The sequence below is a fragment of the Mixophyes fleayi genome, chromosome 2, assembly GCF_038048845.1.
Source record: "Mixophyes fleayi isolate aMixFle1 chromosome 2, aMixFle1.hap1, whole genome shotgun sequence".
In the NCBI taxonomy this organism is placed as follows: domain Eukaryota; kingdom Metazoa; phylum Chordata; class Amphibia; order Anura; family Limnodynastidae; genus Mixophyes; species Mixophyes fleayi.
The window spans coordinates 355,603,944-355,618,866 of record NC_134403.1 but is presented as its reverse complement, the minus strand read 5'-3'; the positions used below and the strand labels follow the sequence as shown (position 1 = coordinate 355,618,866).

The window sequence follows — 14,923 nt, the reverse complement described above, 5'->3', positions numbered from 1 at the left end:
GCGCTTCTTACTGCGGTCACGTGAGATGTGGAAGTCCTGCTCTCATGTGACCACAGTAAGAAGCTCCAGCGGCCGCGCTGACAGGCTGCTAGCAGCGATCGCTGCCAGACTGCCTGTCATCTAGTAGTCGGGCCGCCCCCTTTAGACAAGGGGCGGTCCCGATGATTCAGGACCAACGCTGCCTAAGTAAAAAAAAAAAAAATGAAAAAAAATTAACCTCGGGGACGCTGCGCCCCCCAGACTCCAGCGCTCCAGGCTGCAGCCTGATCAGCCTATTGGTTGATCAGGCCCTGCATATGTGTCAAGATTTATATTAATCACACTATCAAACTGTGCATAGAAATGTTACTTGGGAAGTTGAAGGTTTAAATATTTAGGGGTCTATATAAAAAGTGGAGCTGTTGCCTATAGCAACCAATCAGATTCTAGTTATCATTAATTACATTCTACAAAATGATAGCTAGAATCTGATTGGTTGCTATAGGCAACATCTTCATTTTTTTTTTCAAACCCGCAGTTTAGTAAATATACCCCTTAGGGTTATCCCTTTGCTGTAAAGCAGATATAGGAATTATTTGGCTCAGCAGATGTTGTGGAACTAAAAGTCCCATAATGCTCTGTTAACCAAAGGTTACCTGTCCTTGTGTCATACCTTTATTGTTATGGTGTTCTCATTATATGGCTGTGGGTGGTCAGAGAAGTGCTCAGGTGAGTGTGATCATTATCTGCTCCAGGTGGAGGTATTAGCAGCTGATGGGAGGGGTATATAGGACTGATCTTACCTCTCCTATCCTTGTGCTGTTTGTTCTGCAGGCAGAATGGGGTTGTGGGTGAGGTGGAGTTGGCTGCTGTTGGTGTCTTTGGTTTGTGGTTCAGGATTTGGCAGTGCCACAGAGCATGTCTTGGTTAAGCGCCAGTCAGACACTTGGTGGCGGAATTACCACCCCTCTGTACATGAGTGGGGCACTCCTAGAAGGTCTTCTCTGGTGGCTGCTCAGCCTGTGTCGGGATGGGGCCCCTTTGTTAGGGGGGGAGCTGCTCAGTCCAGACAGCTGCAGCCACCCCAGGACTCTCCTATCAGTGTGCAGTGTGGAGAGGACAAGATGGTGGTGACTGTGGAGAGAGACCTCTATGGAAATGGGAAGCTAGTGAAAGCCTCAGATCTAACCCTAGGGCCCCTGTCCTGCAAGCCTGGCCCCCAGAGCACAGGTACCAGTGTAGTGTTTGAAAATGGTCTTCAAGAATGTGGGAACAGCTTACAGGTAAGTTGAACTGTATGTGTGACATGTTCCACATTTGCCTTAAGAAGATATCCCTGATACCACACTGGGGGTGGGCATTTTGTTGGTTGAGCCAATGCACGATTCCCCAGTAGTGGGTGGACTAATTTGAGGCACTGGTTTCTAACAACTTCATAAGCTGCATTCTCATGAGTCTTTGATCCTTCCCAAAATATCTGTCTACATTGTGAGAAACAAATGCACTCTAAATATTTCCACTCCTCTAGGTGGCTTTTAATTACACTCCTGGTAATTAATGTTACTCCATGTCTCTGATTGAATACTGCAGAGATGCCTGGGCCTTTCTGTAGTGTAGGGAACAGAGCTATAAATAAACTTGTGGTGTGTTTTGTGTGGTGTGTTTTTTTTTTTTTTTTTTTTATAAAATACTATATATGCTAGCTGCTCCTAATGTCTGCAAACACATTTGTGCTTTTACTTGTATCCAGATTTTGCAATTTTCAAAATGCTGTTTGCTCCATTCAATGTGCACAGCAAAAAGTTAAATGACTTCCCAGGTGCAAATATAAAATGTTCCTCAAGTGTCTGCAGGTGCTGTTGTGATAAATGCAAATCAAACCCCAGTAGGTATAAAGCCTGAGTGCTTGAGGAATGTGTCCTCTTGTCAATGTCCTCAGAAGGAAGCTTGGTCCAGAAATTTTACCGATGCTATTTAATAAGTGAATGGTCCTGTACTGGCTAAGAGGTGCTCATTATCACTGGGCAGTATAGGATATAATATTGACGGTTCCCAAGGATGTGCTGCAAGTTTCACTTTACTGTTCCTGCCTTGTGGTTTCTACTACCTACGCCTCCTACTGGCCAGTGTTATGTACCATTAGGAAAGAATCCAGGCTTGATAACATGTGACATCTGTCTCTTTACCAGGCTAGTCCCATCCACTGTATGGTGGATTGTATGCTCTGTTAAAAAAAAATAAAAAATAAAAAATGCAATGCCATTTACTACTTTAAGGGTTGAAAGTTGCAAACACAAATGACCGTCTTCCTCAATCTTGGTTTGTTTCCCAGATGCATTTATTGCAGCGACTTTATTTAATCCTAAACTCCATGATTGCAGGCAAGGGGCACAGATGCTCAATTGCCCCACAGGTTCGTTATCCTCAGAGGGAAGGCACCCTGATATAGGCAGACCTCCATGTGGTATAATATGTATAGTTTATGTACATGACATGATGTGACAGAATGGTGGACATCACTGGCAAGTCTCTTCCCAATAAGGAAGTCCTAGGCACTTGGCGTTCTTCTGCTCCCAACATATTTATAGGTGTAGGTTACAATTGTCCCTCATGATGGTTCAATGGTTAATTCTCATGACTGCTTGACAACTATGGTGTTCTGAGTGGGCCCCTCGGTCTGAAATGGCTAATGTCACTTTTATACAACTATTGTCCCATTGCCCTGACCCTCTTGTAGGAATATGTGAATAACCCATTTAATTGGCCCTTAAATTCACTCACCATATAATCTGTCCTACCAGCCAACTTTCCCTTATCTGTTATCAAACGTCTTATTCCCCTACATCCCTGCTTCTGATCTTTGGTCATAGTAGTTTTCATAGCAATAGATCAATGGATGACACTAAAACTGTTGGCTTTGCAAGTATTTGCAGACTGGATGATGAAGAAACATCTCTACTTTTATCTACAGATGACTCCAGATTGGTTGATCTACATAACCAACCTGAAATACAGTCCAACATCTCCCAGTGGCGTCCCCATCACCAGAACCAATCCTGCTGTGGTTCCCATCCAGTGTTTCTACCCCCGGTGAGTCTACACTAAGTCAAGGGCATACTCATCTGGTACCTGGCCACCCATGCCAAACCTTGTATTTTAAAATAAATTGTATTGCTTTACTGCATGACTGGTTTCCAGAGACAAACTGACTTACTGCAAGAAACACAAACTCAAGGGAATCTTGGCTGAAACCATCCCTTGAGTTGTCTGAGGCACTAATGTTAATGTGATCTCATGCATCCTAGTAATCTTTTGTCTGAGGGTTTATTTTCTGTATTTCAAACTCCTGATGTGAGCAGGATAAGTGGAACCAAGTGTGAAGGTTTTGTGGCCTTGGAAAATGCATCAGGTCCCAAAGGTGTTAGTTATTAGAGCTCTAAACAAACTTCTCCTAAATCTCTGAATCCAGGGAATTGCCTTGCTTACAAGAGTGATACAAGTATAGTGGGCTATCTCTTTAATGGGGCAATGGTGACCTGTGATGTGACAGTTGACGGCAGATAAGAACCACTCAGCCCATCTAGTCTGCCCATTTAACCTATGGTAACCTCAAACCCTATTTGATTCTTAGTTATTGGTAAGCATATCCTTGTGTATATACCAAGCCTGTTTATATTGCTCCACACTATTGGCCTTCACCACCTCTGATGGGAAGCTATTCCACTTATCCACCACCCTATCTGTGAAGTAGTTCCCCAAATTTCCTCTGACCCTACTCCCCCCCCCCCCCCCCCCCCCCGTGTCAGTACATGCCCTCGTGTTCTAATAATTCTCTTCCTTTGAAGAATGTTTCCCTCCTGCACCTTGTTAAAACCCTTGATATATGTGTAATGATGCCCTGCCCTTCCCTTCTCTGCTACAAACTATACATATTAAGATTTTATTTTTTTTAGTATTTCTGGGTAAGTTTTGCACTGTAGATCATGCACCAGTTTAGTTGTCCTTCTTTGAAGTCTCTAATGATAGCGTACCATATCTATTGACCAGTGACACTAGGTTTCTGGAATAAAAATGGCTTTTCTCCAAGAATTGTACACAAAATCCTCCCATACCAACATAGGATCCATTGCTGTGGTCTCACAAAGTTCTCCAGAGTAAATTCCTGTACCCTGTTTGTTAGGAGAGCAGACACCTTCCTCCTGACATCTATGCTGGCAATACTCAGGTGGCTGTAACTAAAGTGCAGAACTACCAATCATGAGATGAGGGTTTGCTCCCTCCCCATCATCCACCTCCCTGAACACTCAAAGCTAGAATGAACTGTAAGGCAGCACCATGCTTTTTTTTTTTTTTTTCCAGACTTGGCAAAAACCCAAAACAAATTATGGACTTTTCATGGCATATATAGTTTTCCATTGGCCTACAGTGATTGCCAACAAATCCTGTAGAATAAAATGCAGTCTTAGAATGCAGTACTTATACTGTGACTTCTAAAATTGGATTATAGAGACTTGACCTTCATACACAATGTCATACTCCAAAAAAGACTTTCTATAACTGACTTGCAGACCTGATGTAGTATTAGTATTTTCTTATCTTACTTGGCTTAGTCTTAGCATGGTGGTAATTCTGTTTTAATTTGCCTGTAACCAATGTTGATGGGCTTATTTTATACAGACACGGTAATGTGAGCAGTAACGCCATCAAGCCAACATGGGTTCCATTCAGTACCACAGTGTCCTCAGAAGAGAGGTTGTCCTTCTCCTTGCAACTAATGACTGGTAAGTGGAGTTGGGGGTAGATGGTGTGTCTATTTATCCTAATCTTCTGTTTACTTTACAGATGACTGGAGTGCTCCCAGATCTTCATCTGTCTTCCAGCTGGGGGACATGTTCTCTATAGAGGCCTCTGTGGACACTCAGAATCATGTCCCTATGATTCTCTTTATTGATCGCTGTGTGGCCACTGTGTCTCCTGACGTGAGCTCCAACCCTCATTATGAGATTATTACTTCCAATGGGTATGTCATGCAGGGTAATGTTTAGGTTCACTTAATAGTGTTAGCCAAAGATTTAACCAAATTGTTCTACAGGTGCCTGATGGATGGTAAGCAAGAAGACTCCTCTTCTGCCTTCAGATCCCCAAGACCCCAGCCAGACAAGCTCCAGTTTATGGTTGATGCTTTCCGCTTCATTGGGACAGATGTTTCTGTGGTGAGAAATGATTTTAATCCAGCTTATAGCTGTATACCAGAGACTGTGCCCCTTTCATTGTAGTGGCTTCATATATCTAGACCTAATGCATCTTCCTCTTGTCATACTACAATTCTTATAGGTCTACCTCACTTGTTATCTAAAAGCTGCTGCTGTCAATCAGGCCCCTGATGCCATGAACAAGGCCTGTTCTTACAGGAAAACTTCTAGCAGGTGAGGCTGTCCTCCAATATCTTCTCTTTAGAGCAGTAAAGGAATGTCCTTGTCTTGAGGAGGAAACAGTTGTGCCCCAGGTATTGCTGAATGTAATTGTACAGAAACCTTGGTATACAGCAGATTTACCATTGGTTTGCTTCAGGATTAAAGTATATTGAGGGAAATTTGTTAAAGTGAATGTTATGCTCACAAAATGGCTGCCTCCAGGGACAAATACACAGCCTATCATAACACAAGTGGTTTTGCCTCGGGTGGTTTTGGTTGAATGTTGAGCTGTGTTCTCATTTATTTTGCTGGCTGGACAAATATTTATTGTGTGTGTATAGGAACTGGCTTATTTTAAAATACTATGTGGTGCAAAGGTTTGATGGAATACTGGGAATGCTCTCACTATAATCTGACTTCTCTATCCCCATAGCTGGTTTGCTGTGGAGGGCTCAAATGCCATCTGCCAATGCTGTGACACTGGGAACTGTGCGGCTGGTCAGAGCAGGAGACTGGTGTCTGGTGGGAGACCAAGAGGACTTGGGAAGAGAGAAATTGCAGCTGGTGAGTTCTGAACCTGATGCTTGAGCTAAAAAAAACAAATGGCTGCCTACTTCAAGCTGTTTAGATAGGACCTTCTAGTCTGAAGAACCTACATCCCTCTGATCACTCTTGGCACTGGGGATGTTATGCCCCATGTTGAATATAATGTCTAGAAGGGATGAGACTGAATAGCTATTAAACCCGTGTTGGCTAACCTGTGACACTCCAGATGTAGTGAAACTACAAGTCCCAGCATACCCTTTCAGCAATAAGCTGATATATATTGACAAAGCATGCTGGGACTTGTAGATTCACAACATCTGGAGTGTCACAGGTTAGCCAACACTGTATTAAACCAGTGTGATAAAATGCTTTTACATTGCATGGAACAATGAAGCTTAACTGAGACAGTGAGGGGCAGTATAAATGAGGTAGAGGGCTGCATTGAGGGAGGGTACAGGGCATTTCCTCCTCCAGGTATGCCATGTGGCAGCCGGCTTCCCCTGTAACATAAGACAAGGAGCACCACAGGTGAAGGCTTGGCAAGCTGCCTGCTGCCAACCACTGAATTAGACTGCTCAGTTTGTGTGGGGAGGGGTGGACAGTGTGGCTCAAGCAGTTTGACATGAGGAATAATCTATAAACTGTCCTAGAAGGTCAGCTCTTCAGTATTTTATTAGAAACATGGCAGTCCTTGGGAGCCCATCCTCTACCTCAGACTGTCTAAAGCTGACCACACATCAATCCTACTGCTTGTCATAAGTGCTGTGGCTGAATCACTCCAGCATGGCTGGACTTTGGCATCTGGAAAGTGATGGCACCTGCAAAGACAGTAATGGTGCTCCTGATATTTACCGCCATTACTGAAATATAATGCCGCATTAATGCTGCTTTCAGGCCAGTTGCTGAAGTCCACACAGGTGGTAGTAGATCATAATGTGCTCACTGCACAGTAACTACTCTATAATTGTACTTTTTCTTTAGATGTTCCATAAATGCAACATGACAAAGACCTTCACATGGGTTCAAAAAAGCATGGATGTATCCTAAAATTCCTGACTAGTAGCTTTTTAATAAAGCAATGTGCAGCTTGGGTTTATGTGCAGTGTTGCAGGACACTCTTTAGGTCTGCAGTAAGAGGCTGGGTGACTATGTAACTTGTCAGGGTTTTGGCAGACTTGGGTGGGGGTTGGAAATGTGTCTACTTTAGAAAGTGGGGATACTTGTGGGATTTCTTGCTTTGCTTAAACTGATAAAAGCCTCGATCCTGAAGCTTTTCAGGGTCTTCCAGGGACTGAATCTGGCTTAAGATCTGCATGTTCCTGGATCCAATGGCCTCAACATAGTGCAACTGTTTATTTACTACACTAATTGTGCTCTGTCCCAATCCTCCATAATGTCAACTACAGACATGGCTGAACAAGGAGTGTCTTAAACTCTATTCTTTCCTGTAGGCCCATCTACAGAAGAACATGGATTGGCCACATTGGGTCCTCTACTGGTGGTTGGAGCAGAACCTGTCCAGGCTTCCAGAACAACAGCGGAGTCTGAACACTTAGAACTGTGGGTGTTGGTGACCATTGTCTCGGTCAGTCTGGTTGTTGTAGTTGGCTGTTTTATTCTGACTATAAAACATGTCCTGAAGAGACGGGCAAATGTTCTGGTTGTAGAGGAATAAAAGGCTTTATAAAAATCTGTTCTTGGGTCATTTATGGTATCTCTGTTTCAAACTAGCTATAAAAGGATGATTATACTGCTGTAGTGCAGGGTTAATTTAATCAATGCAACAGTATTCAGCAATTGGTCTAAACAGCTGATAGGCCTGAAACAATGACTTTTTAATCAACCTTTTCTAAATGTAGTTGGCTGATCACCTATGGTCTTTCTGACCACAATAACTGGCCCCTGGAAATTCAATGTGATCCAGCTCTATGCATGCATAGAATCTAATTTGGCCGACTACATGTAGCTAGCCTGGCAAGCATACAATGGGTTGAAGGCCTTGGTCAATATCTAATCCCTGATCTTACCATGGTAATGAAAGCACCATCTAATTTTAGCTAATCGGCTTCCACCAAATTAAAAGTTGTGATTCCTAATCTAGTAACAAATGACTGGTGTACCTGTACACCACACCAGAAATGTCAGAATATGCAAAGAGCCTACAGATGAGACAGGTGCACTTCACTATTGACAGAAGTCTTTTGGGACAATCTGATGGCTAAGAATCTATTTATTAGGAAGTAACTCAATGATGTTGGTTACCAATGAATGGACAGCCTTATAATCTCGCCCTGCAGATTGGCTGGTGGGGTACACTGAAAGCTGACCCACAACTACAAGACAGTGGGACTTTTCTTCCTGAACTTGAGAAATATATATATATATATAGATCAAACACAACTACCCACTGCAGATGAGTTTCAATTCAAGCACCTAACTTTCAGATGCCAAGGGGTCTGGATATTTGGGAAGAAATAATTCATTATAGTTGGCAAAGTCTCCAGTACCAGACTTTGTCTAGCTTACAGTGGATCAAATGAGAAATGGTACATTAGTCTTTTCAGCAGGGAGAGCGTGGCCACCACCTGTATGGATTGGCTATATGGTTGGCTGGCATATCTAGTTGTAAGTTTTTTTTTTTGTTTTTTTTTTTTTGTTTTTTTTTTTAAGTCTCATTGTATATTAGACTCTTTATCCCTCACTGCTGGGCTTGTGAGGTCAGTACTTACTCCAAATGACACCGAATCAGAAAGCCATTGTTTTCTCTTTATGTAGTGCTACCATAATATTAGGGACCTCTATACTGTACAATACAGAGCATCTGAGTGACTGCCATATAATAGAGATCATGCCAGTAATACTCCATACAGAGAGCATCCAAGTGCCCTCCATACAATACATTTTAAATATACACCTTGAAAGGTGTGTGTGTGTGAAAACTTGGTAAACATACTGATCAGGGTGTCGCAGGAAGACATCACGTTCCACTCAAACACTTGAGGCTGTGCAGATGCTGAAGTCCTTGTTGGCCTATTGCAGCATCTTCTCCTTGGCTCCTAGTTGAAGTGGTGATAGTGGGCAGGGCCGCCATCAGAAATCGTTGGGCCCCAGTACAAATGAAGCAGGGAGGGCCCCCCCCCATAGGTGAACCCGATCCCTCCAATGAACCCCCCCCCCCCCATCAGAAAAAGTGATAACATTTCTTTAAACTATAGTTACCCAGATGTTGTAGCTGCTGCTCCTTGTTCCCGCCATCGCAAAGGGAGCATAAGTGTGACGTCCGGTCACACCATCACTCACCGACGGGGATGATCACAGGGGCAGAGCAATGATTCCTCTGCAATCACGATTGACAGCTGCCTGGCTGTCACAGGAAGATCACATGATTGCAGTGGAATGATTGCTCCGCTCCTGTGATTGCATTCTGCTGCCTGGCTGTCACTGTGACAGCCAGGCTGAAGACAGCGGTGGCGACACTGAGACTGGAGGACAGCGGGCCCCCTCGTAAGTGTGTGGTGCTAGGCCCGGTACAACAGTACACCCTTTACCCCCTTGATGACGGCCCTGAGGGTGGGGCCCCGTTATTGCTGAGGGACCAGGTTTAATGTAGCAACCTGTTGGAGTAAGCTAGTTCCCCGCTGGAGAATTTCCCTTCTGGGCTGTCAAACAGGAAGAGGATGTTCAATTGGTGTGTGAGGAGGAGGAGGAAGAGGAAGCATCATCTGCCATGGATTGTGGCTGGGATTGGGCTGGAGAGAGGTTTTGGTGTAGTGCACCTCTAGAGATCTTCAACAGATCCTTGCAGGGGTTTCTCTCAGTTATGCCTCAGCTCTCATCCTGCATTTCACAGCTGCTTCTCTAACAGCTCAGCTCATCTCTCTATCAGCCTTTCTGTCTCAACAGCCTATTTCTCTCTCAGGGGTCTCTGTCTCAACACTTCTTTCTCACAGCTTCTCTCTCTAGCCTTTCTTGTTCTAGGTGCTCAGCTTGTCTTTCCTTTATGCCGGTCTCTTAATCTCTTAACCTGACACTCTCATAGCTGCCAGTCTGCATCTCACTCAGTAGGGGTTCACCTGGCTTTCCTGGTCGATTCCAGAGAAATCGATCAAGAAGCCAGCCTTCCTCAACGCATAACCAATAAATGAAGAAGCAGGCTCGGCAATTGATTACAGGACTTGCAGATATGCAGAGAAGGGTCTGCTGCAGCTCACTGTGTATAATTGTTCACTGCTTTGCAGGAAAAGTCTCTGCAAGGTGTATGGTTAGTCCGCCTCTGACCTCACAAACACAGCCTATCCCTGACTAACCTCCCACTGCTCCTCACCCACCTAACATATCCCTGACTAACCTCCCACTGCTCCTCACCCACCTAACATATCCCTGACTAACCTCCCACTGCTCCTCACCCACCTAACATATCCCTGACTAACCTCCCACTGACCCTCACCAACATAACATATCCCTAACTAACCTCATACTGCACCTCGCCAACACAGCATACCCCTAACTAACCTCCCACTGCTCCTCATCCTAACCTCACCAACATAACATATCCCTAACTAACCTCCCACCGCTCCTCACCAACATAACATATCCCTGACTTACCTCCCACTGCTCCTTATTTCCCACCTATACAATATATCCATAGTTAACCCCCCACTGCTTCTCACGCTAACCTCTCCAACACAACATTTCAGTTTTCAAGTTCCTGTGATTTGGACTCTAAGGCTGATTACCCACTGATGATGCATTAAAGACCAGTAATACCACATGTAAAATATAATTGCATAAAAACCAGTAGTAAAAGCTTGCATTGTGATCTCAGTGGATAAGGAGCAGAATATCTCTTTCTCGCTGTATATGAATGTATGAGAGATAGAGATGTTGTATTCAGTGCCTGCACAATGTAATGCATACTACCGTGAAGTCTATGCCGTAAGACTCTGATAGAGTCATATGTAACTGCATTTTTTTCTGTTCTGGCAATTCCCAATATGTATCCAGATGGGAGGGGTCATTAATATGTCAGAAAGCAGTCTGAAGCAATTAACAGGTTTGGATTTTCAATTTAATGAGCAATTGCTCTTCCGGTGGTGTTGCTTAGGATTCACCAAAGCTGTTTTTTAAACAGTTGGACCAATGCGACAGGAACAATTAGAACGCAGAAAACTGATTATCTGCTGTGTGCCAGTGAATGTAATCATCCTTACAGACTTGTCCTTGTAATACTTATTTTTTGCAAGGGGCTGGAGGCTTTCTACATATATTGTTCCAGCTCTGCTGCGTGCAGATGTAATTCAGTAGGATATATCGGTGAAGGTTATGGCTTAGGGCATTGTACTGTACCTGTTTGAAGACAACTCCAGTCTGATTTATTAATGCTCAGAAATTCTGTCGTCACTCTTTTACATCTCAATGCTAAAGAAGATCTGATGTGATTACAGCTACTTGATTGACACTTAGGCAGTCATTTTATCATCATCATTTATTTATATAGCGCCACTAATTCTGCAGCGCTGTACAGAGAACTCATTCACATCAGTCCCTGCCCCATTGGAGCTTACAGTCTAAATTCCCTAATATAGACACACACTCACACAGACAGACAGAGGGAGAGACTAGGGTCAATTTTTATAGCAGCCAATTAACCTAACAGTATGTTTTTGGAGTGTGGGAGGAAACCGGAGTACCCGGAGGAAACCCACGCAAACACAGGGAGAACATACAAACTCCACACAGGTAAAGCCATGGTTGGGAATCGAACTCATGACCCCAGTGCTGTGAGGCAGAAGTGCTAACCACTAGGCCACTGCTGCCCAATTCAGACTGTAAGCTCTAATGGGGCAGGGACTGATGTGAGTTCTCTGTACAGCACTGTGGAATTAGTGGCGCTATATAAATAACATGATGATGATGATGGTTGATGGCATTCAACTTTTCCCAGGAGCCATATAATTGGCCATTGAGTTTAAAAGTGAACCTGCCATATAAAACAAGTTAGCATGATTTTTAAGGGTTTTAAAAGTAAGATAATTTGGGCTATTAATTTCCTAAAAGTCTTCAGATTCCAAGATAGCTTATGAGTACTGGTTCAGGAAGTGGTTATCACGTTAGAAGTGCTTGCTTGAGTTAATAGTTGGTTGCGTTAACAGAAAACACACATGTTCTTCTTTTTGGACAATTTCCTACACACTGTATGCTTCTGGCAGGGGATATGTGCATAGACATTACCGAAGACAGCAGTTCACAAGAGCCATGTGCTGGAAGATGCAGCTTACAAGAGCTCTGCAGTTAGTGCATACTTGCAAACTTTGGCATGATGGCATGCGGGGGAGGTGGGGGGAGTGTAGGGGCGGAGCCACAATGATGTGTCATAAACCCTGCCCCCACCCCTTAACTAAACGCAGTGGCCAGGATCCGGGAGGTTGCCCTGCTCTCCTAGGAGTCTGGGAGGATTCCCAAAATTTCGGGAGTCTCCCGGACATTGTGGGAGAGTCGGCAACTATGAGTTAGTGGTTGATACAGATCACATGAGTTCTGCAGTGAGTGGAAGGTACAGATCACATAAGTTATATTTATAATGTGTTAAATTATATTTTTTTAGAAAGGGTTATTTTTTTTAAAAAAAAAAATTCATCAGCATCATCAACATTTATATAGCGCTAGCATATTCCGTAGCACTTTACAATTGGGAGCAAACACAGTCATAAAACAGTACTGGGTAATACAGACAGACAGAGGTAAGAGGACCCAAGCTTAGAATTGATATGCACTCTTAATAATATATAAGATGTCAGTGCATATTACTGAAATGATTCGGTAACATTTTTTTATTATAACACTTTGTGTATTATTATCCTTAAACCACTACACTTAAACCCCAAGAAGAAAATTTATTTCTCTTTTAATGGGGATGGAAATCTTCTTTGGCATATCAGGATTGGCCGAGGAACCCAGTATCAGCGCTGCATACCTGGCTGAAAGAAGCACTCCAAGGTTTAGATATGAGTCAATCACATGATGCTCACTTTGAATCCTGTGAGGCCATCTTTGTAGAGGAACGCCCTGGCTCCTTGGCCAACCCTGATAAGTAATGCTGGTCGGTGGTTTACATCCACTTTATGTAACCATGATGCAAACAACATTTATATAATCTACAAAAGTCCCAGTAATACAACATTATGAAATCAATTAACTTTTATGTTACACCCCTCACAAAGCTGGCATAGATTATTATTATTATTAATTTTTATTTATAGGGCGCCACTAGGTGTCCGTAGCGCCGTACAGGGACAAACGAAATTACAATACGAGGTGAGACAGCACAGTACAGTAAACAATAAGCACAGTAACTCAGTGAGCTCAAAGCACGGGTGGGGGAGTGGAGAGGGGAAAATCCTCCTAAGACAAAGTCCAAGAGGGAGTGCCCGGGTGGCAGGGAGACCCCCAGAGGGGGGAGGAGGGAGCAAGGGGGGAATAGATAAAAACATACAGACGTATTTATTAAAACTTGGTGATAACGATGATTTTGTAAGGTCATGAAAAGCTGTTATTGCCGCCATTTATCAATAAAATATCACTCAGCCACCTTGGTGATAATGGTCAGGAGTGGTGAGACACTTATCGGAGGATATGTGTGTGCGTGACCCAAACTTGAGCTTTCGATTCCACTAATAAAAGATAATAAAATAAACAGTTCAAAAATAGATACAAATAAATGAATTTTTTTTTTAAATTAACAACGTAAAAAAATACTTTATTCAAATAACAAAAGCGTTTTTTTTTTTCCATATCTCTCTTCAGTTATTGACATCCTGAGATGGCGATAACAAAAAGATTGCGTGTACTTGCAAGGGGAAGCTATCGCCGATACAATTGGTCAAATCTTATCACCAGCAGAGGTCACCTACAGTGATAGACGGTAACCGCTAGATAGAGAGGTGTTTTCACTGAACGTAAAGCATTTTGTCCATTGATAAATAGCCACAATCACTTTTTTTTTAAGCCAAGAAAATGTATCTATTGTAACTCAGAAAGGATATTTCTGAAACATTTCCTGGTCATTTAGATTTCATTATAGATCCATTTTTATTATCATAACAATTATAGTTCGTATTCAAGGGAGGGTCAAGATAAAACCGGTATGATGAATGCTGCGGCTAGACTGGCAGCCACAGATGAAATATAATCACCATTTTAATGTCATTAATGTAATGAGCAAACTGAGAGAAGTGATGCAAAGCACAATCATCCATTGGATATCCATCACTTCAAGTATTAATTAGGCTCTTAGGCAGACACCGGGTGTGTGGTCTGTTTAATATATAACAAATGCTTTATTGCACGCAGTCTATTGTGTTCAATAATATTATGCAACATAGTAGCAACCAAATCCTTCACATCTACTAAATTAGTCTATATTATCCTAAAACACGGGATAAGATTATATATATATATATATTTTTTTTATACATTTCACTGATTGAAGGGGGGATAAAATGTCCTGAGGGAGTAGATTAGATTAGCTCCTCGCTGTTTTATGAAAGATTCCTCTCATCTTACACCTGCGTCCTTCTTACAAATGACTAATTTAATCAGACAGACAGTAACTGATTCAGATACTGTAACCAACTCTGTTGTGAACAGAACAGGACTTTCTTACACAATGTCGTCCTTTTTACTCTCATGAATGCAGACAGCTGAAATCCTCCTTGATTAAAAACTGAAACAGTATAAATGACTTTACAGACATATGCCAAAGATACCCGACTTTTCCAGGCCAGGGGAGTGTTACGTTTTTGATCTTATTGTGTAAATGTATAGGGAAATAATTAAAGTGTATGCAATCTGGGGCTACAAGTGTAGTTATTATTATTAATTATTATGTGGCTCCTGCATTCACATATTCTTAATTTTCATTCGATAATCATCATCATCATCATTTATTTATATAGCGCCAACATATTCCGTAGCGCTTTACAATT

At 42.6% G+C, this 14,923-nt stretch overlaps 1 protein-coding gene across 2 annotated transcripts; it reads left to right on the top strand.

The window, feature by feature from the left end:
- Positions 1-812: 812 nt before the first annotated feature.
- LOC142140504 (zona pellucida sperm-binding protein 3-like) lies at positions 813-7,633 on the top strand. Of its 2 annotated transcripts, none has more exons than XM_075198221.1 (8): positions 813-1,262; positions 2,951-3,069; positions 4,657-4,760; positions 4,822-4,999; positions 5,072-5,192; positions 5,314-5,405; positions 5,827-5,957; positions 7,391-7,633. In XM_075198221.1, the coding sequence occupies exons 1-8, from the start codon at positions 819-821 to the stop codon at positions 7,612-7,614; spliced, it is 1,413 nt and encodes a 470-aa protein (XP_075054322.1). In that variant the 5' UTR covers positions 813-818; the 3' UTR covers positions 7,615-7,633. The 2 variants fall into 2 exon arrangements, with proteins under 2 accessions (XP_075054322.1, XP_075054323.1); XM_075198222.1 differs by lacking the exon at positions 813-1,262 and adding an exon at positions 2,315-2,392.
- Positions 7,634-14,923: the final 7,290 nt, after the last annotated feature.